Below are 27,998 nucleotides of genomic sequence, written 5' to 3'. Positions count from 1 at the left end.
TCACCTGCATACTCTGGGTCCACATGGGGAGGGTAAAACCCAAACTTGATGAAGATCGGAATGGGGACTCCGAACTTGAACCACTCCACCACATAGGGAGGGGGCTGCCCGGTCACTGGATGGATCACGTCGCATCCCAGAATCACGCTCTCGCCGGCACGAGCCGTCACAAACTCGGGTTCCTCCCGTGAGCCGTGGGCACCTGAGAGAGAGGAAAAAAGCAGCCGGGCAGAGTCGGTGGCTTTGCTTGTAAGCGGCCTCTCGTCATTCTGTGGGGTCACAGGGCGACTCGTGCCCAAGGGACAAGGCGTACGAAGGCTTGGGTACCCCGAGAGGTGCCGGGAGCTTCCCTCCACCATGCTGGGCTGTTTCGAAACAGAGTACAACAGCGTGTCACCCACAGCGGCGACAGGGCCATCAAAATGGCTGCCCCAGATCCTGAGAGGTCCCTGCTCTGCCTTCACCTTGACCCTGAAGCCACCCTCCCTGCCACGTTCATCTCCCCAGAACCAGAATGTCCCACGTCTCCTCGTCCCCCCTCCAGCGTCCAAACCCAGCCCCATCACCCTCTCTAAAGACCACAGGCAGCTCCTGCACCTCAGCCTGCGGCCAGCCCACCTCCCCTTGTGCGAGGACTCCTCAGCTCAGCAGGATCAAGTCAGGGTCACTGCGGGAGAGAGAAAGACCCAAGTGCTGCAGAGAACAGGCTGGGGACTGACTGGCTAAGCAGCAGTTTGGCAGAAAAGGACCCGGGGATTCCAGTGGATGAGAAACAGGATAGGAGTCAACAGGCGCCCGTGTAGCCAAGAAGGCGAATGGCATATTAGGTTGCATTAGGAGGAGCATTCCCAGCAGATCCAGAGAAGTGATTATTCCCCTTTATTCGACTCTGGGGAGGCCACATCTGGAGTATTGTGTCCAGGTCTGGGCTCCCCACTACAGAAAGGATGTGGACACATTAGAGAGGGTCCAGCGGAGGGCGACCAAAATGATTAGGGGGCTGGAGCATATGACCTATGAGGAGACGCTGAGGGAGTTGGGTCTGTTTAGTCTGCAGAAGAGAAGAGTGAAGGGGGATTTGAGAGCAGCCTTCAGCTACCTGAAGGGAGGTTCCAAAGAGGCTGGAGAGAGGCTGTTCTCAGTGGTTGCAGATGACAGGAGGAGCAATGGTCACAAGTGGCAACGGGGCGGGTCCAGGTTGGATCTTAAGAAAAACTCTTTCCCTAGGCGGGTGGGGAAGCGCTGGGCTGGGTTCCCTAGGGAGGGGCTGGAATCTCCATCCCTGGAGGTTTTTAAGCCCAGCTTGCCCAAGCCCTGGCTGGGATGACTGAGTTGGGCTGGTCCTGCTTTGGGCAGGGGGTGGACTCGATGCCTCCCGAGGTCTCTGCCCACCCTGGGATTCTATGAACAGCTGCCACAGGTGACACTCTCCTCTGAGTCAGCTCTGCCCCCCAAGTCCCCCGCTGAGCAGCTCTCGCTTGCTGGCAGCGCAGCCTTTCAGATAAAGCACACGACCCAAAGGGCCCAGTGCCGCTTCTGCTCTGGGGTAGCCAACCCCCCTGCCTCCTCCATGTTGAACAGCCGCCTTCGCCGCAGGAGAAGCTCTGGCAACGCCTCTCCAGCTCAGACATGGCACCCTTCATCCAGAGCCCCATCTGGTTTACAAAGGGGAGCGTCCTTAGCTCCAGCTTTCAGATGGGGTAACTGAGGCACACACCCCCCAGCTGTTCAAGGTCACCCGGCAGAGCCAGAAACAGAACCCGCACCTGTGGAGTCCAAGCCCAGGGCTTTAGCCACTAGGCCGCACTGCCTCCCTACATGCTCCTGCGGGCTGTGCACAATCTCGGGGCAGTGCAGCCGTCTGTGGTTCTGCTGACCGGACACAAGGAAAGCGATCAGCAGATACAGGCTTGGCGAGAAGGGCTCACGGCAGCTTGCTGGGGCACACTTGCTCCTCCCCTCCTCTGTCCTCAGACAGGGTCGTGAGAAGCGGTGTCAGCTATTCTCCTACCGGGGCAGGGCGGAGGGTAGGAGCCAGCACTGCCTCACTCTACACTGGCCCCTTCACGGGTTCTCTCCAAGCAGGAGCTGGACAGTAAGGCCCGTGGGTACCCGAGTCAGGGCACACGGGGCCAATCTCCACTGCCAGCCTGGCTCAGCACCACAGAGGCAAGGAACCTTTTGCAACCCAGAAATCCCACAATCTCCCCCCCGCCCCCCCCCCCCTACACACACACACACTATTCTCCACACAATCTTACCAACCCACGTCAGGGCCGGAGCAGCTGTTAGCAGCCCCCTGCCCCTCCGACACTCTGCCCCACAGCACCCTCTGCCGGGGACGCTGGCTTTGCTGTTCCTCGGCGCGCCTGGCTACAGCCTGCGCTGCTCCCCAAAGTGCCTGTTGCGCTGAGGTGCTGGGATGAGGGGAGCCGCAAACTCCCCCCAAACGAGCGCTCCTCCGGAAGAGGTCTGCGAGCAAGACCGGGGCTGAAGAAGCCGTCAGCCCCAGGCCCTGCCGAGACACCTGCTGGAAGAGGCTGGCTCTGGAGTCGCTGTGAGCGCCCCTACAACCGGGCCAGCTCCCTGGGGCAGGAGAGCGGCGGGTTTTAAAAGCGCCTTTCGGTCGGCGCCTGCCTCCATCCTGCACACGCCAGAGCCGGGGCATTCGGGGAAGTGGCCCCCGGGTCCCGCGGCTTTGGGCATCGGCGCTTTGGCTGCGTGAAAAGGCTCCTTTGCGCAGGCAGCCGGGACGCTGCAGCAGCGAAGAATCTCCGTTCTTCAGGGAGGCATGTTCCCAGATCCTTCGCTCTGCTCTTCAGGGCCAGCTTTGATTGGCCAATAGTGACATCACTGTTTTTCCACAACCAGAGAGTAAGATCACCGGGTATTTTTGGCGCAGACACGAACATAAAGCAGCAAGCAGCCCCCACAGGCCCCGCCGGGCCCCTGGGCAGGCTGATAATCAGAGTCCCTTTGGGGCACGGAGCCAGGTGGCTTTGGCACCGCAACCCGCCGCCGCTTGCCGGGATAGCACAGGCAGCAGCCAAAGCCTCCCCCTCCGCAAGCTGCGCTAGTGCAGGGAGACGCACACGCCAGCCGGGCAGCGCGAGGGCTGAGAGCCGCTCCAGGCACGGAGAGCCAACGTGGGGCGAAGTGTCGCAGGGAGCAGCGTGGCCCGGGGGTTCGGAGGCGAGGCGCAGAGAACAGAAGGGCTTATGCTGTGTGGGGGCGCGGAAGGGAGGGGGGCTGGGGCCTTGCACGTTTGTGCCCCACTAGGGCGTGGGGGCATGTTTGACAGCAGAGGAGAGCCTGGCAGCCCTCTCCACCCATCACCCCCTCCCTCCCCCACCCCCGGCCTTCACACCTCGCCGGGCCTCATTAGCGCTGTATTTCTAATGAGGCCGAGACTCTCACGCCTCCTCAGCTGATGGGGTGACTTCAGCTGGAATCTGCAAGGAGCTGAGGCAGGCCCGGGACTGGCATCCGGCCTCTCCTATTCCAGGGTCCCAGGGCCGGCTCCCGGGCGACGACCCTCTGCTCCCGCAGGCACCCCCACCGCAGGGAGCCAGGGCCACGGCCTAGTAGCCACGAGCCGGCTCCAGACGCGCCCCCGCGACTCTGGGGAGCCTCCTGCTTGGAGATGCTGCAGCAGCGAGACACAGCCCGGCGGGGGGGGGGAGACACAGCCCGGCGGGGGGGGGGGGAGACACCGCCCGGCGGGGGGGGGGGGGAGACACCGCCCGGCGGGGGGGGGGGGGGGGGGGACCGCCCGGGGGGGGGGGGGGGGGGGAGGAGACACCGCCCGGCTGCAGCAGCAAGTGGGAGGGGCTGGGGTCCGCACAGGGCACTGGGAGGCCAAAGGTTCCCTGGTCCGAGGCAGCCTCCTCCCCGCAGGAGACATCAGGAGGTTGGCCCAGAGATGCCGACCGCCCCCCCCCCCCCGCACCTAAATGGGACAGCAGCTGCCAGAGCCAAAGCGCTGGGGAGAGCCCGGGCTGGGAGGAGGATGGAGGGGCAGGAGCACCCCTCCTGCGTGAGGAGCCAAACGTGCACTTGTGCCGGTTTCCTTTCACTTCAGCGGGAGGGGGCCCTGGCTGGGCGAAGGCTGCAGGGTTGGGGTCCAGCCTGGGGGCAGAGCTCTGCTGCCCCCTGGGAGACCCTGCACGACCCCTCCGCCACGCCCCAAGGACTTGCCTCCTGCCAGCCCCCCGCCGCAGGGAGCCAGCAGGGCCCCAGGGCCGAGCGCGCCCAGCGGTCCCCGCCTAGCAGCTTGCGCGGTGCAGAAGCTCGGAGCCCATCCAAGCCCTCGCCGGTAGCAGCAGCTGCAGCGTCTCCCTATCACACACCGCTGGCGCCCTGCCAGCACGTGTGGGACTTGATGCACCTTGGCACCGTCCCCAGCTCTTATCTCCAGTCAGCACCCGGCCGCCTTTCACCTGAGGAGCAGGCAGAGGCCACGCGGCCAGCAAGAGCAGCGGAGGATGGGGGGTGGGGGGCAGGAAGGGAGGGGGAGGCAGGACTCCCTATGCACTGGCAGCACCAGGCAGCTCCATCCCGCACCCTCCTCTAGCCACCTCAGGCGCACTGGTGGGGTGAGTCTGCCAGGCCTCAGCTGGGCCCCCCTCCAGGGTCTGGGCGGCGCGAGCGGAAGGTAAGCTCCAGACTTCGCTAGTCGCCTTGCACCCCTCTGACAGGGCCCTGGCTGCTGACGGTGCTCAGCACCTCACAGGACTGGGCCAGGGGACCCAGAGGCCGCTTCCCTAGAGGCGCATCACAACTCACCCCCTCCTGCTTCCGCCCTGCCCCAGCATGGGCAGCTCCGGGTACGGACGCGGCCCCCCCTTCCCTGCAGCTCCCTCCGCCAGCTCCGCACCCTGAATTCTCATCCCCGCCGGGCCCAATCACACGCGGCTGCTGCCCCCGCGCCCCCCTCCGCCCCAGGGACACCGTGTCTCCTCAGCACCTGCCTCCAGCGCTCACGCCCGGGGGAGCTAGCGCCGGCGCCGGCAGCTCTGCAAGCAGCAGATGCCTGCGGAGCGCAGCCCCCTCAGCACAAGGAAGCAGGGCGCTGGGGGAAGGGCCGTGACACCAGCAAGCGCAGCCTCGCCCGCCCGGCGTGCGCGTGATGCAAGCGCCACGTGGCTGGGGCAGGAGCAGGGCTGGCCCGGCCTGGAGGGGACACCAAGGAAGCCACGAGGCGGGGGAGAAATGCAGAGCACTGCAGCGCCGGGCCGGCCCTTCCTGAGCTACAGCCAGGCAGACCCAACAATGGTGCCCAGCCTAGGAACGCTTGGCCACTGGCGTCACCAGGCAAGGGGCGTCTGGCACTGGCCGCGGGCCAGGACAGCCCTGCTCGGTGAACGGACAGAGCTCCTAGCTCGGCCACAGAGCAAGCCCCTTGCTGGCTCCAATGGCCCAGCGTTGCCGGCTGAACTCCAGGGCTCTGGGCCTCGGGCACGTGTGCACGAGCCCCATTCGAAAGGAGCCTGTCCCCAAAGCTGCTGAAGCTGCTGCGGAGCCAGATTCCAAGCGGCTCACGCCCCTCCGGCATCAGCCTGTCCTGCTGCAGGGGAAGGGACCAACTCCCGCTGGCTGCGAACTAGCTCAGCCCACCCCAACCCGCCCTGCACAAACAGGGCTGCAACACTCACGGGAGTGACAGGAAGGCGCCAGCTCTGGAGCTCACATGAGAGCCCCAGGGTTAATCTCCAAAACCCACCGCGTCTGCCGCAAGCGCCAGCGGACCCCGTGCTCCCATCCTCCCTGCCAGCGGGCACATCCCCACAGCAAGCACTGGGCACAGGCTTCAGTAAGGCGAGCACACGCCCAGCCCGGACCCTGGGAAGGTCCTCCGCACACTAGCGCGCCTGCTGCACCGTCCTTAGCACCACCGTTACCTGCTCTTGCCAGAGTCAGGCTAGCTCCGGCATGCAAGCCCACATCAACTTCTGCTCAGCTGACATGCCCTCAGACCCCCTCCGAGAAGGCCCTCTGGCAGGCCGACAGCCTCATGCAGCACCAGCCACACAGAGGCATGCTGCTCCGCCAATCAAGACCCAGAGGGACATTCCTGCAGGACTCAGTAGTGTTTGGATGTGGCCGTGAAGAACTGAGCTAGCCAACAAAGTCACTTTGTGATCAGCAGCGCTTCCTCGAATCTTTTCTATCCATGTGCAGAATAAATGTTGTTGCATGCACCAAGGCACATACAAATGTGCACCACCGGATCAACACACACCTAGCTGTGGGCGCGCTGCTCATCAGCTGGGCAGCACTGGAATCTCTCCTAAGCGGCCACACAAGCGCACAGCTTACAGGGAACACTGGTGGTACGTGCAGACCAGAGCATGCTGTGTCAGCCACGTATACCCCACTGCCCCCTCCTGACACTGGGGCGCCGGGTGCATGCTGGCTCGAGGGAGGAGCACGGCCAGTTGGCTCCCATCTGACTACCGACCAGCCTGCTTGCGGTTAGTGGAGATCGATGAGCGCACGGCCCACGTTGCTTGGCCGCAAGGGACCGAGGCAGCGGAAGGAGGAGCGCCCAGCCCACCATCTGGCTCCTGCTGGGAATGAGCGAGGCGCGCCAGGAAGCGGACCCCACCCGTGCGCTGTCGGGCCAGGCAGCTGGTCGATCCCCATTCACAGCCAGCCTCCCGGCTTCTCGGCACGACCAGCAACTTTCATTTGCTCTCGACCGGGTCGTATTTCAAGGCCCCTCCTCGCAGGAAGTCGGTAATTCAATCTCCAAGCTTCTCTGCACAAAAGCGGGGGCGAGTGGGGGTGGAGAAACCAGCAACAGCAACTTCTGCCAGAGCAGCCTGGTGGGGAGGAAAGAACGAGCAAGAGCACGGAGACCCGACACCGCATCACCACCTCTCCCCGTTACCCTGCCTCGGGGCTGCCTCGGCTCCATGATCCCTGGCAGCGCCTCCTGCTGAGCGAGGCGGGTACTGCAGGAGCGGGACGCGCTCTCCACGCACAGCCAGGGCGTCCCCAGCCCCCGCGCGCCGAACCCTTCCGCCCTGGGACGGCTGCGTCACCGGAACAGGACGGGCCGTTCTCCAAGGCAGCGCCAGAGGCTCTCACAGAAGAGACACAAACAGCACAGGGCGAGGAGGCCCGATGCCAAGGGCCCAGTGGCGTCCGCGGGCGCCCCTTCTCCGCCTGGAGCCGGCTACCGTACAGCCCCGACCGGTTCGACACCGCCCTCCCCAGCACGGCGCCACAGGAAGCAGGGCCAAGCTCTGGAAGCGACTCCTGGCCTTGCAGGGAAGGCCCAGGGGGTTGGGGTGCTTTGCACTCCTCCCTCAGAGCCCCCGCTTCCCTCTACACTCGTCCCACGCCCTGGCTGCTGCTGCTCCCCAGGCAACGCTCATCCCACGGCCATTCCCCCGCCCGGTGCCCTGCTGAAAGACACTCCCCGGCCATTCCCCTGCGCCCACCTGAGCGCAGGGCTCTCTGGGACCCTCCCAGCCAACACAGGCCCCAGGGACTAAGCGGCATGAGCTGCATGTCCAAGCCTTCTCTCTGGTCCTCCCATCTACCCAGCAGGTAATGCAGACCTCCTGCCCCGCTGCTCTGACCACCGCGCCCAACCCCCTGCTCCCCAACTCTCTCCACTGGCTCCCTGTTGCGGAGAACGAAGTGTGTGTGGGGGGGGGTTTGAGCCCATCTCCCAGTGCTTCCCTCCTCCCTGTGCCTGGAAGGGTCTCTGTCTCCCTCTCACCCCTCCCCTCCCCACACCCATCCCCATCTCCTCACAACTGCCAGCTCTCCACAGGCTCCGCTCTCTGCAAAAGACACTTCCCGGGGGGCCGCACTGAACCCCCGTCCGGTCTTCACCCGGCGCTGCCTGAGCCTCAAACTCACGCCGGGGCCTCCTCGCTCTGAACGGGAGGCCAGGCGCCGTACCCACCCGTGACGGCATTGGCCAAGTGTTTGGGGGGGTCCCAGGAGGAAAGGGGACTCACGAGCATCAGCCGTTCTCGCGTGTCCAGGCACTAAGGGGATGGGTTCCCTTCACCAGCCAAGTCCCCGCTGCCCACCATCGCGACCCCTCTCTGAGGAGCTCAGCCCCAGCCACAGTCGCAACCTGACTTCCCAAGCTACTGAAGAAACCCAGCTTCACCGGGAGCTGCAGGAGCTCAGCCGCTTTGGAAATCCAGCCATGAGGGGGCTCAAGGGAGGGGGGATAGCCAGAGTCACCCACACCCACCAAAGGAGGCAGGTGGACGGCCGAGAAGTGATGTAATTAACCCCTGCAGAGGTGTCTGGGTCCCGGACCCCTTCCAGGAAGCGGCAGCAGCGAAGCTGGGGGGACGCACGGCGTCAGAGTCATGAGAGCTGCACAGACAAGACCTGTTCCATGCAGAGATCCCCTTGGCTCCCTCCCTTCTCTCTGGCTGGCCATCAGCCCTTCCCAGGAAGCATGGCCAAAGGAGGGATTTCCAGCACCCCACCCATCAGGAGCCAACGAGCTGGCTCCCCCGGTCAGGAAGATTCACAGCCCACAAGCAGCAGAGAAGGTGAACTCCAGCTCCGAGAACCAGCTCCTTAATACCGGGTGGGGAATGGGCACGGGAGTGTGAACCGGAAACCAGCCACACAGGAAGAACCAAGCGGCGAACCAGCAAGGCGAATGGAGAACTGGAGAGAGAGAGTGGAGGCGGGGAGGGGAAGAGAACAGATGAGCGTGGGGAGAGAGACCAAGAGCAAACGAACAAGGAAAGGAACACCCAAGGGAGCCGGAGCAAGGACGGCATGCCTGGGCATCCCCGTTCCTACCAGAGCCAGTCCCCAGTGACTTCGAAGCCGGCCGTTCCCAGGCTAAGACCGTCTGGGGCACATGAAGCCGAACGAACACGCGCCGGATTAGAAATCCCAACCCCTCCTTCCAGAGGAGGGCGCAAAGTCCAGCAGGGTCAGAGATGCCTAGACACACTGATGAGCCTGGTCTTCTCCCACCTGCAAGGGCCGTGGATTTGCAACCACTCAGGAGCGATTCAAATGCTGCCCCGCTGATTAGCGGAGCACCCACAGGAAGGTTTGGTTTCTACCGGTGGTGCACGCATCACGCCTCGGTGCACATAAAAATTTATTCCACATGTGGATGGAAGAGATTAGAGGGGACGTGGCTACCCATACCTGCAACTTGACCCTCACAGGTTGCCAAGCGCTTCCTGCCAACTGCTGCCTGAATAGGCTTGGCACACAGGGAGCCGGCAGCACACACATGCCTTGCAGTAGCCTCTGGAATGGAAGCGCGGAGATGTGAGTGAAGGAAAATAGGTCAGTTTCTGGCAGCTTGCAGTGCCGGGATCTAATCGAAAAGCCAGCGGGGTAGCCACATGCACGGCTCCGCTTCACCTCCATGTGAGGGAAGCAGTCTGCCACCCGTTACCATTACAAGCACCCAGTTCTTGAGGGGATCCTGGCTCTCGCCACCAGTCCGCTCTTCAGGACAGATTCCCGCCTGGCTGCGTGCCCCATCTCTCCAGCAAGTTTTACTCAGACTGCACACTAGTGGCCTTAGCCCAGAATTCCCCTCCCTTTTCCGCAGGAGGGCAGCGCCTGAGATCTCACAGGGAGATCTGTATCTCTTGCGGCAGGGAGGCGGGACAAGCAGAAACTCATTACTCAATGGCTATACTGGGTCAGACCAAAGGTTCATCTAGCCCAGTGTCCTGTCTGCCGACAGTGGCCAACATCAGGTGCCCTAGAGGGAATGAACAGCTCAAGTAATCATCAAGTGATTCATCCCCTGTTGCTTCTGGCAAACAGAGGCTAGGAACACCATCCCTGCCCATCCTAACGGCCAGTGATGGACCCATCTTCCATGTATTTGTCTAGTTCTTTTTGAACTCTGTTAATCTTGGATGTCACACCATCCTCTGGCAAGGAGTTCCACTGGTTGGCTCTGTGTTGTGTGAATTGCGCCTCCAACCCAAACAGAGCATTCAGGGGCAGCCCCACTCAGTTACACACGGCCGAGATATGGTCAGGGATTGAACTAGAGAAGAGATGAGGGGTGTAATGTAGTGTCAGTACCTTGCTGGTCGCTATGCTTGGGCTACGGATGACCCCTACTGGCCAGTGTCCGGAGCATTGCCCAACAGGTGGGCTGCCTAAGACCCAACCGGTCTGACCGGTTGAGGGCAGCGAGGGAACTAGGAAGTGAGTGTTGGGGGAAGGAGGAGTCTGGGGCTGGAATCATGAAGGAACCAGTCTAAGTGGGAGGCTGGAATCTAGGGGCCCGAGGACCCATCTCAAAGGGTCTGAAGCATCCTGGCCCAGACCCCTGTAGACACGTCACGTCTTTGCTGGGCTGTATCCGGGAGGAGCAATAAACCCCCCTGTTCTACTGGCTGGTGGAGACTGTTCTTTCTACCACGGGGCTGCAGGATCAGAGGAACCCCAACTCGTCATCACAAGGGGAATGGAACAACATCCAGAACAGCAGCGGGTTCTTCAGTAACCCTGCCACGCCAAGGTGGAGTCACATTTTGTAAGTGCTTGTTGAGTCTACACAATACGCCGGCATACTCACTGTGCACGCTGAACACTTCCCCTTTGCCTAAAGATTAAAGAGACAGAGGGCAAATAAAGAATCCCAAACGTATTACAGGCAGTCCCCGGGTTACGTGGATCCGACTTAAGTCGGACCCCTAGATACGAACGGGGGGGCGGCAGCTAATGAGGGGTGCCTCCCCCACTGTCGCCGCCTCCAGCGGCACTGGGGGTGCTTCCCCCCCAGCAGACCAGGGAGACAGGGAGCGGCTTTTCTCGCCGCGAAGGACACAGGCGGCAAGACCACGGCACGTCTGGGAGGTTCTGCCGCCCACGTCCTCCGTGGCGAGAAAAGCCGCTCCGCGTCTCCCTGGTCTGCTGGGGGGGGGGCGCAGCTAGTGCGGCCCCCCCTTCCCCCAGCAGACCAGGCTTTTCTCGCCGCAGCAGCGGCTGAATCAGGACGCCTGGGGTAGAGCAGCTGGGGGGCTGCCGGGTTGGTCCCACAGCGCCGAGATGCAGCGCTACTGGACCAACCCAGCAGCACCCCAGCTGCTCTGCCCCAGGCGTCCCCAAGTCAGCCACTGCTGAAACTGACTAGCGGCTGACTTGGGGACGCCTGGGACAGAGCAGCTGGGGTGCTGCCGGGTTGGTCCCTACAGTGCCGCACCTCAGCACTGCGGGGACCTACCCGGCAGTGCCCCAGCTGCTCTGTCCCAGGCGTCCAGATTCAGCCGCTGTTGAAACTGATCAGCAGCTGATTCTAGGAAGCCCGGGGCAGAGCAGCTCTGCCTCGGGCTTCCTGTAGTCAGCTGCTGGTCAGTTTCAGCAGCGGCTGAATCTGGACGCCAGTTCCGACTTACAAACAAATTCAACTTAAGAACAAACCTACAGACCCTATCTTGTACGTACCCCGGGGACTGCCTGTAGTTGAATGTTTCATGATTGCAGAGGCCTGACTTATGATCAGCAATACAGGGAGATAAGGTACTAAAAAGCCCCAAGCAACTGAGTGAATCACGTGCACAAGCATCAGTGTGCAGTGCCACTTTGCATGGCATGGAAAGGCACGGCTGACACCCATGCGAACACGCAGGAGCGGTACAGGTGCTCACGTGTCACACCCTGGCCTGATGGACCATGCCTACGTAAACAGGCCCCGGTGCTCCTAAGAAGGTCAGTGCACACACAACAGTACTATCTCCACTCTTCTCTTTTCCCCTCGCACCCTCTTCGCTCTCTCTCGCTGCCGTCGTGCAAGCCGACTGGTCAAAAGATGAGCCGTCTTCTGCATTCTGCACCCCCTTTGGTGGAAACACAAGCCAGCCGCAGGAAGCAGGCACAGCAGGGATGAGGCAGTATCTGTTTAAAAGGACACAGTCTGTTGTAAAAGCCAGTCAGGTCGCAAAGGTGGTCGCTCCAGCCGCTGCTTTCCTGTCAGCAGTGCGGGTTCTCCCCCTCCTCTGGGGCCAGGGGAGAGAGCAGGGGCCAGTGTCCCCTGTAGGCTGGGTGCTAGCGCAGTAGCTCAGGGAGATTTGGATGCTGCCCAGCTGATTAGCAGAGCGCCCATAGCTGGTTGTGGTTTCCACCGGTGGTGCACATTTGCACGTGCCTCCGTGAATGTAAAAAAATTTATTCCATACATGGATGGACACGATAAGAGGAAACATTGGAAGGGACATCTTCATGGTCCTGCTGCCCTGGCAGGAGTCAAACACTCCCGTCACCCCAGCCCACCAAGCGGCCAAGAGGCATCATCCAACAGCCGGTGCCAACACCGAGCCACAGCTGCAGGCTGGGGCGGCACAGGCCCAGAACTGGGACTTGACAGATGGAAAAGCGGAGCTGAGCGAATGGGAGGTGACAGGCCCTGCATCTGTGGCTGGGTCTATCCATCAGCGATGACAGGGAATGGCAGAACCAGCGTCTCTGAACATTTCCTGCGGTTGCTTCTGTCCATGTGAGGAGCGCCTGTCCCAAGTACCGTGTAGGTCCTTCTGAAAAGCGTTAGAACACAACGCAACCGCACACAAGTGGGAGCAGGGCCTTTCGGAGTCCTGAGAGGCAGGCTTCAGGGTGAGACCAGGGAGAAGACACCTTTAGGGATGTGTTGAGCACTCGGAGCTTCTGCAGCCCCCTCCACCTAGCCAGCCTGTTCCCCCTGCTCCCCGCCAACTCCTTTCAGCTCACAGAGGAAAGGGGGATGGTGCGTGCACTTAAACTGCTCTGCCCATCCCAGCAGAGCCCTCGGCCGGTGACAAGGTGAAGACAGACCCGTCAGCTCAACCGGACGCCTGAAAGCCTCCAATATTCAGAGTGGAACTCCACGGCTTCGCTTCCCCATGTCGTTCCCAGGACCACCCCAATGGGTCTGTCTCCCACCTTCCCTCCCCGGGGCAACAGTGGCAGGTCAACGGTCATCTCCACTGGACTCGCCAAGCCCAAGAACTTCTACAGGCCAAACTCTGACAGTGGCGGGTAGAGCGGCTCAGGCCCCGAGGAGCTTCAGACAGAGCGTCCAACCACAGGAGCGCGAGCGCCCGGCCATCGGCTCCGTCTCTCTGCTGATCTTACTCTGGTGCCAAGTTGCTACGCAGGAGGAGAGAGGCAGAAAGGGCTTGAGAAAGTCACATGGAGCCCAGTGAAAAGACCCTCTCAGCCAGCTGGGACCACAGCACCCCCCCCCCAACCCCCAAGAGGTGGCAAATCCCTCAACGCTCCACTACAACTTGGAGAGAAGGAAAGGAAAGGAAAAAGGAAAGGAAAGGAAAAAGGAAAGGAAAAAGGAAAGGGCATGTTGCCACTACTCCCAGGCATGCTGGGATCAGAGTCTAGGTCCCCAAGTCTTGTTCCTGGTTGGGGGTTCACAGATCTTTGGCTTGCCCTCCTCCCCCATGCCTCAGTGTCCCTTGTGAAAGAGGGATAACCCCCAACCGCTGACGGGTTCTCAAGCAGCAAGAGGGGTTTGGGTGGCGACGTTTCCTCTCATTACCAGTTGCCTGGTGCACTTGTACGCATGCTGCCTGCAGAGCAGCACGACAGGCCGACAATCGCTTTAGCAGGCTGGTTGAAGGAGCCGTGGCCCTGACCTGAAAGCCCCACGTGGCAGATCCCGAACGAGACACCCGTCCCCAAGGGACCGCCCGACTGGCAGACGAACAACCTGCCCTCCTCAGCTCTGCCCGAGTGGGGGACACGGGACTGAGCCTCCCCTCCATCTCCCAGGACCAGTCCCTTCGGAGCAGCCGTGTCCTTAATGCTCCGCTGGTGGCCCAGGCAGCAGGAGGCTCCCCGCGCGCCCGGCATGCCGGAGCCATCTCGCCACGCTCCACCAGCACGATCCCACGGATCACTCGAGGTTGCGGGAAAGCGGCGTCCCGCCGGAGCGCGATGCACACGGGGCCCTCTGCCATGGAGTAATTAGCGGGCTCACTGACCAGCTGGGACCCGGACAGCCAGCCTGAGATGCGCCTCCCTGCCAATCAGGGGCCTAGAGACAAGTGACAGATGTGTGTCGCCCCCCCCCCCCCTTCCCACTCCACCACCAATCAGAGGCCTGGGAGGCTTGACCCAGCATGCACATCCACCAATCAACATACAGGTACCGCTGACCCATTTGGACCCAACCCACCCCTCCAGGCCCAACCAATCATAGCCCCTATTTTCTGGAGAGGCCTGGCAGCCACAGAGCCCAGCTGCACCCTGCTACCCAACCCAACGGGCAGAGATGATGTAGCAGGATCAGCCCAGCCCAGAGCTCTCAGCGGCCTGTTCTCACCCCGCAGAGCGGAGATGAAATCCGCTTTGACACGTCCCAGTCACGGCACTCAAGGCAGACTACTGCAGGGACCGGGCAGCACGCCGCGGGCACGTCACGGGGGGGGTCTGCTCTTGGGAAAGATTCCGATGGGGAGGACCCCACCCTCGCTAACTGGAGATCTGGACTCCGCCCGCCTCCCTGCCATCCCCGCGCATCGCGAGCAGAACATGACAGGAAGCTGCAATTAGCTGCTCAGTCATCTAAGGCATCACTGAAGACGCCGGCCTGACTCCTGCCCCTCCCGACCAGAGCTCTGGCTGTCCGCACTGCTGGCGGGGAGGGGCTCTGCCTCCTGACCCACCCCCTGCCTGGACCCACCACCCAGGAGAACTACCCCCCCCACCCCCACTCGTCCCATAATCAAGAGCCTTTCCCTTCTCCCCCCTTCCCCCACTTCTCCACCTCACTCAGGAGCAGCATCTGGGTTTGCAGCAAGATCCCTGCTTTTTAAACCCGATTTTCCGGATGGATTGGCTGAGACACACATGGGTCAAGTGACTTGCCTCAAGGTCACACAGTAGAAATGGGGGAGGGAGAGAGAGCTGGAGTAGCCAGAGGGGACCGCTCAGTGGTCTAGGTCAGGTTCAGAATAACCAGGCTCTCTCAAGCCCCAGGTTCGTTCGTACGTGTGTACGCACACGCACACGCACACGCCCTTCAGAAAAGCAGAGAACCACACAACAGAAGGGAGGGGCTTTTCTTCAGCAGTGGCCCTCCAAGTAAAATCACAAGCCCCTTGGCGGTGGCACTGATGATCCCTTGGCACCATCTGCGAGTACAAGATCATGAGAGCGTGAGCATCCTGAGGCTTCCCAATCCAGCGAGCGGGGCAGTGTTCATCCTCCACCCACCAGCTCTTTCCAACATGCCGTTCTGGGCGCTGTCCTCTCCCTGCTCCCAGTACCACGAAGGAGAGAAGGGTATTAGAAAACCAAGACATTTACTAGAAAAACAACCCTGGCCCAGGCAAGCAGGACCCGTACCGCAATACCAAGACTGCAAGATCGCAGACTGAACAAAGGTCTGGGACCCAGGAGTGGAACTGACCTTGCCACAGGAGATACCGGTGCCAGCTGAAACGGTGGCCCTTCCCGCTAGGTGCAGTGTGTGTACACACACACACACACACACACACACACACACACACACACACACACAGTTAGAAAGCTCCTGCCCCAAGCACTTGCAAACTAGGTAGGCAAGACAAAAGAGGAGAAGAGTTTTGCCCAAGGCTACACAGCTGGTCGGTGGCAGAATCAGAACCAGACCCCAGGTTTCCTGATTCCCAGACTAGTGCCCTGCCCACTAGACCAGGCTGCCTCTGCCAAGTTCAATGCAGAAGTTTTCAATGCAGAAGCCACGCTGCAGTTTTGAAGTGGTCCCCTGTAGCTTAAAACGCACGGAGCCTTGAGATCAGAAACCACTGGACACCCAACAGCCGTGAGGACACTGCGGTTCATCCACTTGACTCATTTCAAGCAGCAGCCGGGAGATCTTGCTCCTTCCCGGAGCAGCCTCCACAGAACAGCCCTCGCTTGCCTCGCAGGTGAAGGACACAGCCTCTAACCACTCTGCTCCTGTCACAGGTGTTCTGCGGACGGCTGGTCCTTGCAGGGATTCGCTCTCCAGGCCCAGACCCCTTCTGGGATTGGCATGGGGCTGCTCCAACACTCTCGCGGTCTGCGGCCCCTCGCTCCCACCAGGAATCAAACCCTCTCTGCGGCTCGCATCTTCCCCTTCCCCCTCGCAGCCTTAGCCAGTGCCAGTCCCTCAGTGGCTGGGACGGGAACCCGGGCCTGCCCTCCACTGGGACCCAGTTCAGGGACCCGGAAGCCAGCAGTTCTGGGCTTTCCTCTGCCAGCCTCCCGGCTCCTTCCCTGGGCTGCTGCCTCCTCGCTGGTCCTCCCGCCTGCCTCTGGGTCTGCCAGCTCCAGGGGAGGGGTCCTTGGAGAGAAGCTCCCTGGATGGACAGGCCGCACCTGTTCCTGCACAGCTGACCCTGTTTCCAATCCCTGCTCCCCGGCTCTTCCTCTGCAGTTCACAGGCCTGCCTGGCCCCCTAACCTCTGCCAGTCCAGTGTGGGGTGGGCACCTTGTCACTCAGACCTCCCCATCCCCCCCACTTCCGCATACTGAGAACCCGGAGCCTGATGCTTCCTTGCCACCCCCCCCCCAAGCCTGAGCTAGAGGGCCCCCCAGAGACGGCTTTGCCCTCACCTCTATGCTCCCCTCCAGCCCTCGGGCGCTGCCAATGCCGGTGGCAATTAGTGACAATGGCGACACTTGCCCGTCCCCATCACACCTCCGGTACCCGACTCCACGGCGGGATTCGCACCACACAACTTCCGGCCCAGAGAACGAGGTCAGAGACCCGCGGACCTACTGGGGACCAGCTTGGCCTACTCCACAGGGGCCAGAGAGGGAGCCTGCTCACAGAGACGCCGCATGGATATTGACCGGTTGGGTTGTGCCAGGGCCCTCGAGTGCGGTGCACCTGGGAATTAAGTCACAGCATCCTGGTGAGGTTGGCATTATCCACACTTCGCAGATGGGGAAACTGAGGCACGGAGAGACGGGACTTGTCCTAGGCCATGGAGTAGGGCGATGGCAGAACCCAAACTCCAGTCCCCATCTCACAGCTGCCCAGCCTGCAGCAGCGCTTTCAGAGTTCGAGATGGACTTAGCCACGGTCCATCCCCACAGACGGGTGCCCTGGACCAGCACATCAGCATAGTGCCCTGGGCAACCCGCACCCAGCCCGGCCGTGCCACGGCACACTCACCTGCTAGCATCAGCACCACACTGGCTCCGGCACGCCAGCGCCCCAACACTGCCTGTCCTGAAGCATCAGTCAACTCCCCGTGCGGCGCGGACACACGCACACGAGGATCGTTCTTCCCCCGAATACAGGCACGGTGCCTTCAAGGGCCAAGCCACTGGTTGGACGCGGGCAGGTCGGCTCTCCAAACAGGTGCCGGGTGGCTGCTGCAGTCTGCAAGCCAAGCCTGGCGTGTGCAGGAGCAGGAGACAGCCACGTCCACAACAGGCATCCCCGGGATTCCCCGCCAGGGTAGCGGGGCACACAGGAAGCGCGCGCACTTACCACGTGGCTGCCCCTCGGGCCACTTGCAGGTGCGCCTCCAAAAGGTCCCCCCGCCCTAACTTCAGCGCTGATCAGCTGCCAAGTGGAAACCACCCCCAGGTCACAGACCTGCCTCAGACCCGGCCATCCCCAGGGCGCCCCGCTGGCTGCACTTCCACAAACCCTGCTCCCCACTCAGAGCAGCCCCACAGGGAGAGCGGGGTCGCCGGGCCCGATGGGAACCAACGCCCCGCTCCCGAAGGACCAGGAGAGGGGCAGGCCCGGCAGAGCAGGTGCAAGAGGGGCGTGACGAAGTCTGGGGCCGAGCCGGAGCCCGTCTGCCCCTGTAAACGCTGGAGCCCCGGCCCACGGCGCGGTCCATCTGAAACCAGCTTGTGTTCACGGTGGCTCCAGACACGGCGCTTTTACAGCCCGAAAGCTAACAGGCCCAACCCCTCCTCGCTCTGCCGGGGGCCGGCCCCCTTCAGCTCCCAACTGCTGCCAGTGCAGCCCACCGGCCAGGCACCCACCCTTCATCTCCTCCCCCCAAACAGAGCCACTGCCACCAGCTCCTCTGCTCTCACCGGAGGGCACGCCCCACGGAAGGAGATGGGGCCTTCCCTTCCGGGATGCCTCGTTCAGAGAGAATCACAAGGGGCACCCCAGGGCCAGCAAGAAGCATCAACTGCCCCCCCCCCCCAATCGGCAAAGAAGCCACCGGGTTGGGAGTCCAGCAGAGCCGCTCACTGGGACCAGGCGATTACGTTGCTCTTTGATTAGAGGCTGGGAAATCAAGATAAATCCGATTAGTCTTTGCTCCCTGCAGAGGCTGGAAATTATGGGTCCCCACGGTTCCTCTGCTCGCCATCTGGGGGGGGAATGATCCCCCAAGTCTCAGCCCCTGAGAAAAGATTAAAAGCTAGAAAAGGAAACAGCCCGGCCTGGCCCAGACTCCAGGCACCACCGGGAAGTTTCCTCTTTGCGGCTGCAGCACAGAAAGGAGCAGGGAGCCCCGGGGCCAAGCTTCCCAGGGTGGGTTTTCTACACCAGGCAACTTAGCCCCGTCACCACCACCGCTGCAATCTAGCGCTCTTCCTCCCCTGCCTCCCCGCTTCTGAGCCCAGGGGAAGGGAGAAAGCCACGGCCACCGACCTACCGCCTTGGGCGTGCTGAGTCCAGAGCTCCCCCATTGCGACTCAGTGCAAGTCCCGCTGCCAAGACCTCCCACGCAGCACCCTGCCCGGGCACGGAGCCAGATGCCGGATCCTGGCAGGCGGGTCCCAGTCCAAACACTCCCACGAACACTGTCGGGGGCCACAACATGGAATGAGTCCCCTTCGGCAACACCTTGGCACGCCATTTCCCGGCCCCCCGGGCTCCAACTCGGGCAGGAGAAGCGGCTCCAGCAGGGGCACCAGGCTTCAGCACCATTTTCTGCAGGCCTTCGCTGGAGTTCTGCGCCAGAGAAGCAACCTGAGACCAAGCCAGAGGCGCTCCGGCAGGCTGCATGGAGAAACGCCGGCACTTCGCTGCAGCGCTTCACGGCCGGGGAACCCATCCCCAACTTCGCCCTCAGACGCCCTCCCCTTGCCTCGCCCTGGCGCATCCAGCCTCCTCCCAACTACAGAGCAACAGGAAGGCCAACACACCCAGTAAAACTCTCACCAGTGTGCAACTGGTGTGAGACCAGGAGCCTGCGGAGTTCACCGCTCTTGAACCTCTCAAGTCCAGCTCTCTAGTCTGGCAACATCCATGGTCCAGCCTGATTTCAGTGAGCCAGGTGACCACTTAGCATGAGTGCGGCCAAGTTTCCCGCGGTCCCATGAAGTTTGTTTACAGCCACCAGGCCTGGCTCTCAGTGCTCCGTGCTGTTTAGCTCGGATTGACCCCGACATGTCTCCTAAGAGCCCAGTGAGCAGTGGCAGTGTTGGTAAGACAATATTGACCTCCTGCGGGCTGGCAAATCTCCGCCTAAGCACTGGTTAGGTCCTGAGGGTGCCGGACCGGAGAAATTCAACCTGTATTATTCCTTCCCCTGCAGTGGAGGGCCCATGCTAACTAAAGCAATGGGGTGTGTCTTCTAGTCATCTCTCAAAGCTGGGTTGGGGTGGCTGGATCATCAGGCCGAGAGCTCCTTGCTGCTCTCCCGTCCCCTGGAGCCCCAGGTCGTAGGAAGCCAGTAGCCTGGCATTAGGAGCTGTGGGGAAGGAGGCAGGCACCCACGCAGCTTTTCGCAAAGGCCCTAAATGAGCTTTCTGGTGCCCGCTGGCTAAGCCCTGCAATCGGCGTGTCGGACCCAGCAGAGGGCAAGGGATGGAGAGTTCTCAGGAGAAAGTCCACGTGCCAGGGTGGAGCCGGCCCTGAGGCCCGGTGGTCCTGCCACCCCCCGCCCCAGAGACACAATTGAGAAGCCCTGGAAGCATGCTACACTGGCAGTGAGGAAGCGGCCAATCAGGGGCCAGGAAGGCCCTATAAAAGGAGCTGGGGAACACCGCAGCGGTCGGTTCCTCTTGCGATCTTAAGGTGCCCAGACGAGGGGTCTGGCTGGCTGAGAGCACGGCCACACGGGGGACAGCTTATTGCAGGCCGCTGGACTACGATGGGGCTCCAAGATAAAGCCCAAAGGTAAGGGCGAAGGCGCTGCCTTCTGGAGGGGAAACCCTGGCGGCACCGCTATCTTCCGAGTGGGGAACGGACACGGACACGGACACAGACACAGAGACGGGCCCCGGGTGGATGTGCACCCCCGAAGGGGTCTGTGGATTTGCACACAGAGGGTGCGACTTGGCCCGAGGGCTGAGTTGTGGAAGAGCCTTCAAAACAGGAGTGCGCAGCCCCCCCCGACAAGCGCCCCCCTCCGGCTGAACATGAGGCGAGCGCCGCCCCGTTACCGTCGGCTACGGCAAGCCGCAGGGCTCCACGCTGGGAGGCGAGAGGCCTTGGGTCTTACCAAGGCTACCAGCCCAGGACTAGAAAGAGGGATGACACTGCAAGGGGGCCCTGCTGCAGCTGGGGGGAGCTACTGAGTGCCTCCCTGGGGGCTCAACAGCCACAGGACCTCAGCTGCAGCGATTCCCATTTACACAAGGGCACAAGGGAGAAAATAGCCTGGGAAGGCGGGGTGGGGGGTTCACCTCACAGCGCAGGGGCAATCAGCAAGTCTTGTAACTAACCAAGGCAAAAGGGTCAGTCGGCAGAGTCAGTCAGTACCAGAGGACCTCACGAAAGGCACATCCCCACGCTGTGCCTCAGTTTCCCCAACTGTAAAAAGGGATAACAATGCCTTCTCTCATTCATGCAGGTCAAGTCTTGGAGCCTCAGAGAGAAGGTGCTGTGAGAGGCCGATGTGCCCAGCCCTACATCCTGCTCCCTGGTAGCCTGACTCTCTCCTCCCTCCTGCATGCAGCCAGCAACAGACAACACAAGGGAGCCAGCCACACACCCACCTGTGCAGCACGACAGGAGGACAGGGAAGGGCAGATGCCCCAAGGAGCCATGCGCAGACTCCTGGCTAGCGCTCCCAAGCCCAGGGCAAGACCACAGAGCCAAGGGAGCCACAACACAGCATCCCACTGTTCCACGTGACCCCTGGTGCCAGTCTCCTTATCGGGCATGAGCAGACGGCTGAGACTGCCCAGGATCAGTTCACTGCCAGCTCACAACTATTCCCATCCCAGCTTCCCCCGCTGGGAACAGGGTGCTAGCCCCGAGCACACCCGCGTCTCCCAAGCTGGCACAGCAGCAGGGACCAGCGCAACAGCGCAACAGCTCTGGTGCTGCAGCGCCCACTTCTGCCAGCAGAGGTGCTGCCGGGCGCAGCGGTGGAACGCTGGGGGGCGGGGCAGTCCACACACGATGCCGGCTGTGCATGGCCAGCACCCCAGCACACAGGCTAGAACAGACACGCTGCAGACTTCGGCACTAGCTTAGCAAAGCCGTGTCAGTAAGAGCGAAGGCTGCACTGGTCACCCCTCCATGGTCACTCGCAGCCGCGGGCGATCCGGGGTTACAGCCGTCACTCTGAATTCCTAGGCTTCGGCCCGCTTATCTCATGCGCTGAAGGCGTTTCGGCGTGTGCATCTGCAGCACAAGGACAGAAGAGAACCCTGGGCCATCTTCTCCCACCCATTGCCTGCTAGTGACAACCTCCACTCTCAAAAGCTATTGCCTCCAAAGAGCTCCTGGCTGTTCATTTATTCGCTCAAGAGCTGCAGAAATGCAGGACAGCCTGTCAGGACCATGCAGACAGCTGCCTCGCTCCGTGGAGAGGGTGAATAAAGAAAAGTTATTTACTTGTTTCCATAGTCTAAGAACTAGAGAACACCAAATGAAATTAATGGGTAGCAGGTTTAAAACGAATAAGCAAAAGTTCTTCTTCACACAGCACATAGTCAACCCTTGGAACTCCTTGCCAGAGGAGGCTGTGAAGGCTAGAACTATAACAGAGTTTCAAGAGAAGCTAGATAAATTCATGGAGGTTAGGTTCATAAAAGGCTATTAGCCAGGGGGTAGGAATAGTGTCCCTGGTCTCTGTTTGTCTGGAGAAGGATGGCAGGAGATAAATTGCTTGATTGTTGTCTTCGGTCCACCCCCTCCGGGGCACCTGGTGCTGGCCACTGTCGGCAGACAGGATACTGGGCTAGATGGACCTTTGGTCTGACCCAGTACGGCCGTTCTTAAGTTCTTATGTCCTGCCTCGGCCCCACGGAGCCAGCCTATGGCCGTGCTAAGCTGAACCCGCAGAGATGATGTACAGGGAGGAATCCCACGGGGAAACAGAACAGCTCTCCAGAGCAGGACTAGGCCAGACCAGTCACCCTTCTAAGGCAGTGGTTTCCAACTTTGTTTATTTGCTGACCCCAAAATATTGTAAATGGAGGCTTGGAGCCATTTGGAAATCTTAGAGTGGAACCACACAGAGCAGCCCTGCACACACAGTGCTCCTCGTTAGCCTGCCCTGCTTTACAGCCCAAGGGAAAACCATGTCCTGATCTCCAGGGCCCACATGTCCCCCTGCCCCGCATACTCAGGGCCAGCGTTCCCTGGGAGCTGTGGGCTTGTGCCGCTGCTCAGGAGAGATTCAAATGCTGCCCTGATGATTAGCAGAGCGCCCACAGCTCAGTTTTGTGTTTCTATTGCTCGTGCACAGTCACACGAACCTCAGTGCACATAACATTATTCCGCACATGGATGAAGACGACTGGAGGGAGCACTGCTCAGAGCCCTTGCTGTGCACAGAACACAAGCATAATGCACTGTTGTCATAATACACCACACATATACACTCATGGCCCTCCTGGCCCCCGGGAACAATTAAGCACAGTGTACACACACCAGTGGCCCTCGTGGTGCACCAGGTAGTAAAGAGACAGCCTGGAGCAGAGGATCTACTGCTAGATTGAAGAACCCAGAGGCTGAGAACTTAAGTTAGGCCAGGAATTAATGCTGACAATTTCACTGTTCAGTACACAAACTTGGCAAAGTTATTGCTAGCGTAAAAGGCACTAAATATTTATGTAAACATATTGTAGCTAGTACAAATGCATTTTAATGGAGAACAAGATAAAACGGCTTAGCAAAATAAATAGGGCTGTTTTGTTCAAAATATTAAACACAGAAGAAATGCCTTTTAACATTCTGAGCGGAGGGGTCAGGCGGGAGGTACACGCTGGGTACCTTGCCTGACCCTTTCGCAGTACGATCAACGTCTACTGGGCCAGCTACCTGCACAACGCCGGGACAGCACGCGGGAAGAACACCAGGGGCACATCACACTCCTAACACATGGCACACAGCACTTACTAGGCGCAAGACACACACACACACACACGTGTGCGCATTCCCCTCCCAGCCATAACACACTCCCTCATGATACACACAACTGCACTCCAGCCTCATCAACATGCAGACTCACTCCACACAGCTCACTCGCCCCACGCAGTCTATGCACAGTCTGCTCCCACGCATTATTCATAGTACACTCACTCCCCACGTCTTCTCTACTCACTCATCACACACACACACACACACCCCCCAAGGCACACGTGCTCGCAGGCCCGCACAACACCAAAGCCCATGCCCCCCGTCAGCTCCCATGCTCTGCCCCCGATCTCTGGACCCCCATGTCTAACGCAGGAACTGCCCAGGACAGGAGATCTCTTCCCCCTACCCGACACTCATGGAATTCAGCATCCCTTCCCCAGGGCCAGCCCACAACATTTTGGCACCTGAGGCGGGGAGCTCAAAGGACGCCCCCATCCCCTCTTGCTTGGGCCAAAACTTTGGAAAGTCTCAATTCTCTGGGTCCTAGTGGCGCCCCCCTCAGTCTGGCACCTGAGGCAGCCACCTCAGTTCGCCTCCTGGTAAGGCCAGCCCTGCCCTTCGCGCTCAGCAAGAGACCAGAGTGGTGCCCTCCCCTGACCCTCCGGCACAGAAGAGACCCTCTTCCTCTCGGAGACGCACCCCGGCAAACGACCCTCTTGCTCAGCAGACACCAGCATATCAGCCGGTAGAAAGGACTCGGCCAACTCTTCGAACCAGCTAAGGATGCCGAGCACAGGCCATCACCAGCAAGGGAGACGCCTCAACGTGCGGGAGTACCCAGGCGGGTGACAGTCCCTAACCTAGCATATACCTGCCAGCAGGCTCGTGTGCAACAGGCAAAGGGGGCGAGTCCTATGGGCCCATAGTGCCTGGGCACCAGGAATATTCATGGCCTAGGGTCCAGCTCCACCAAAGTTCGGGGCCAGGTCTCTCCCCGCAGCTGTACTGGCCACCCCGGCAATTGCAAACAGCCCAGGGGTCCCTCATCGCCACCACTGGCAATGCAGCTGGGCTAATGACCTCCCCCCCCCCCCCGCCCAGAGCCTGCACCTCAACTCCCTCCCTGAGCCTTCAGCAGGTAGGGTGCAGGGAGTACTTTGAGAGGGGGAGGGGTGTAGGCTCTGGGCCTTCTGGGCACCAGCAAAATTCCTGCAAACCTGCTGCCCCTGGCAACAGATCCTGCGCGGACAGAGAACTTGGGGAGGGAAGTGGCCTACCGAGGGACCCACCCTTGAGGGCCATTACAATAACGGGCCTTAGACCAACATTGAACCTCCTTGCTCCATTGCTCCTCCATGTGTGTCCAGCTGCCGGCCGCTCTCTGCCGTTTTGTGACTTAGATTGTAAGCGCCTTGGGGCAGGTGCTGTCTGGGCTTTCTGTTCTATGTGTGCGCCCCATCTAGGGCAGTGGGCTCCTGGTCTGATTGGGGTTCCTAGGCACTGCCACAGGTGCTGTCTGGGCTTTCTGTTCTATGTGCACGCCCCATCTAGGGCAGTGGGCTCCTGGTCTGATTGGGGTTCCTAGGCACTGCCACAGCACCCAGTCACACGTTAGTGCGATGGCAGCTTTCCCCTATACTTAGAAAAGGGAAAACATGGGGGTGGCTGTTACTTCTCATGGCAGCCCCTGTACCCCTGCAGGGTGCAGCCCTGGGATCAGGCGAGGAGGACGGGACTGGTCAATTACTGCTTTGAATATACGCCCTTTCTAGCCACTAAGTACACAGGCTCTTGGGAAATTCTACAGAGCACTGGTGAGCAAACGCCTGCAGAATCCTTTTCAGGGAGCCCGCTGTACTGCAGTGCTCTAAAGGCCTTTCTTCCCTTCGCCTCCACGCACCAAGCCCTCCCCCAGAAGTCAAGAACTTCGCTTTCCCAGCAGGCTCCCTGCATCAGGGCATCCGCTGGATCCAAAGCAGCTACGTGTCCTTAGAGACCTGTCGGGCGCCACTGGCTGGAAGGCCCAATAATGTGACCTGGGGACCTCCAGCTGTTGGAGCTAAGAGAGCAGAACTCGCATGGAACTTCGTGGGGTTTGCCGGTGAGTCATACGAATGGGGCAGCAGTGCTAGCAAGTGATCGAAGCAAGAGATGGGGAAGTCGGACTCCTGAGTTTCATGCCCAGCTCTGCCTGAGTGACCTTGAGCAGATTTCCACCTCAGTTTACTGATCTGTAAAATGGAGAGGATGCTCCTAGGGACCCAAGCCTGAAAGGCACTGGAGAAGTGCCATGAACAAACAGTGGGGCAGGAGTGACATTGCTCCAAATCCCCGATGCCTAGAGAAAGAGAGGGGATGAAGTCTGCTCTCTAAATAAAAGAAATACTGATCGCCTCCATGTGCGCCTTCACTACAATGGGACAAGGCTTTCACTCTTCCACCTCCATCTACCTCGAGTGGCCGGTCTGGTGAGAGCCAGTGAAATGCAGCTGAAGAAAGAACCCTATAGGAAGCCTGCCTCCTGCTGGAATGGGCCAGCGATTGCCTGGCTTCCCCTCCTTCCCTCACCCAGCGCTCGTCACTCCCAGGCTGCTCGCCTTCTCAGCCGCAGCTCATCTGGTTCACTTCTTGAAAGAGAAAATTCCAAAGCCCTCCAGAGCATTTTTGCAGCATTCAAGTGACTCCGGTCCCTGACAACGCAATGCACAGTGCTGCGTGCAAGCTAATGCTTCATCAACTTCATGAGTTTGGGTTGACTACCCTCAGGGAGGTCATTTTAAAAACAATTAGCATTTTCATAAGATGCTCGGGGCGCTGCTAGCTCTTTTCCTGAGGATTCCTTAAAAGGCATAAAAAGCCCTGTTTTGCCAGGCGCTATCTGGAATCATTTAAAGTATTTAACCATCATACATAAGCAATGCACATGAAAGGAGTCGCATCGCATGCTGTAACCCGTAGCCATGTAGCACAACAGCCAGCCCATTTTACCAGCATACTGCTAAGGACAAGGACATGTACTCTGAAGTCACATCTCTGAATAAGATTTCGCATTCTCCCCCACCTCTCCGCTGCCTCCAACAAGCCCACTGCATCGATTTCAACACCTCCTATTAGAAGTTTGCACCTGTCGTTTGCTCACAAAGCACCTACCAGTCCACGGCATTTTTTCCAAGCTGCTTCCTAGCTGGCATTTGCTACATAATTAAGTTTGCTCAGCTTTTAAGTTAAAAACAATATATCTGGAAATGACTTCAGGTTCCCCCCCCCCCCCCAATACGTTGTAGAGATTCCTATGAGGTGTCTCACACAAAAGGTGAGCTGTTAACCGGAGACCAGCAGAAACAAATTCCTTTACTGCTAAACTGGGCTTTTCCCCACTTTGATATTTTTCTTCCAGATTTTAAAAAAAAAAGTTATTAGCCTCTCCCAGGCTTCCCAGTTGCATTACTTTTAAAGCAGCAACATTAATAGAGTGTTCACTTTAAAAACCTGTTAGCTAGTACAATAACGTTTCAATTAAAAAAATAAAATGTATTAATCAACTCTGCACTCGTCTACCTGGAATTTCTACAGTCTCTGAAAGCTTTCCCCACTTCTTATAAAGGAAAAAAGGAAGAAAGAAACCACAGCTCTGAAACATTTAAAATGCTCTTGTAGCGAAGAATACAAAAAGCTGGCTACAAATAAAATACTTCAGAAAAGTCCGAGAAAGAACAAATTCTCTCCCTCTCTCTAGCCTGCTCTTTCTTCTAAGCATCTTCTGCTGGTCAGACCAAAAGGTTTCCCTGCAGGCAGCCTCTTGAAATACTCACACAACTAGCTTCGCCAGCACCCAAATCAGCTGCTTTAGATTTGCAAGTTTATACAATCCCCCTGACAGTTCCTCCTTCCCGGAGTGAAACTTACAGCAACAACAACAACATCACCACAACAATTCGGATCCTTGCAAATCAGGGGGTGCAGGCAACAAGACCCCCAAGGGTAACAGGCATGAGGCCAAGGGGAAAGGCAGCTGGAGACGCTGTTTGCAGGAGTGCAGGGGTGAAAACACAGCGAGAGGCTGCACTTCAACTCACCTTGAGCTGGAAGTCCTCTGGTGGTGATTACACTTGCTATCAAAGTGGCCACATACCAAATCATAGTACTACCGACCATCAATGAGGAGCAGCATCCTAACTCAAAAGTGCCCTTCTGGATGGAGACCGTTCATCGCAGAGCCCTTGGCCGGTGCAAAGGGTCCTCCTGGTGCCCTTCTCATGCCCGCATCCCTGCGCCTTGCTGCCTCCCCTCCGCGCTCCCCATCCCTCCTTCCCCAGAGCAGCCCCCTCGCCCTCTCTGCTGACATGCACCAGGCACCTGCACTAGGAGCTACAGCGCAGCTCAGCACAGGCTCAGGGCGTAGCCTAGCCTGGGCTCTTTAGCTCCTCTGCTCCGCCCCCGCCTGGCGCCTATTGGCCGGAGGGGAAGAGAGGGGGCGTTGATTGGCTTGGGGCGCTGCCAGTGCCGGGCGGGGAGCGGAGGGGGGGAGGCAGGTCCCGTTTCAAGGTGGGTTGGAGCGCGCAGTGCACAGAGCCGCAGAATCATGCGCATTGCCAGGGAGCGCGCGGCGGGATCGCCCCGTCCCCTCCCTGCTCGCTGCATGGCCGGGCCGGCAACCTCCCCTGCCGCTCGGCATGGCCCCCCCACCCCGGGGCCCCCCCGGTGCCCCCCATGCCCCCCTCCTTGGGGTGCCCCCCATGCACTCCACCCCCTGCACCACCCCTCATTGGGGTGCCCCCCATACCCCCCACCCCCTGCACCTCCCCTCCTTGGGGTGCCCCCCATG

The 27,998-nt window shown here is 60.0% G+C and overlaps 1 protein-coding gene across 4 annotated transcripts in view; it reads right to left on the bottom strand.

The window, feature by feature from the left end:
• The window catches only part of IGSF9B (immunoglobulin superfamily member 9B), a 125,613-nt gene extending 98,067 nt beyond the window's left edge, over positions 1 to 27,546 (bottom strand). For all 4 annotated transcript variants that reach the window (XM_025190747.3, XM_089773391.1, XM_006135118.5 and 1 more), the window contains exons 1-2: positions 27,250 to 27,546; positions 5 to 202 (exon numbers count right to left, since the gene is read on the bottom strand). In XM_025190747.3, the coding sequence (XP_025046532.2) occupies positions 5 to 202; positions 27,250 to 27,328 (277 nt within the window). In that variant the 5' untranslated portion in view covers positions 27,329 to 27,546. The remainder of the gene's footprint in view (positions 1 to 4; positions 203 to 27,249) is intronic.
• Positions 27,547 to 27,998: the final 452 nt, after the last annotated feature.

Source organism: Pelodiscus sinensis, chromosome 25 (assembly GCF_052426305.1).
Source record: "Pelodiscus sinensis isolate ZL-2025 chromosome 25, ASM5242630v1, whole genome shotgun sequence".
In the NCBI taxonomy this organism is placed as follows: domain Eukaryota; kingdom Metazoa; phylum Chordata; order Testudines; family Trionychidae; genus Pelodiscus; species Pelodiscus sinensis.
This window is presented reverse-complemented; position numbering and strand designations above follow the sequence as displayed.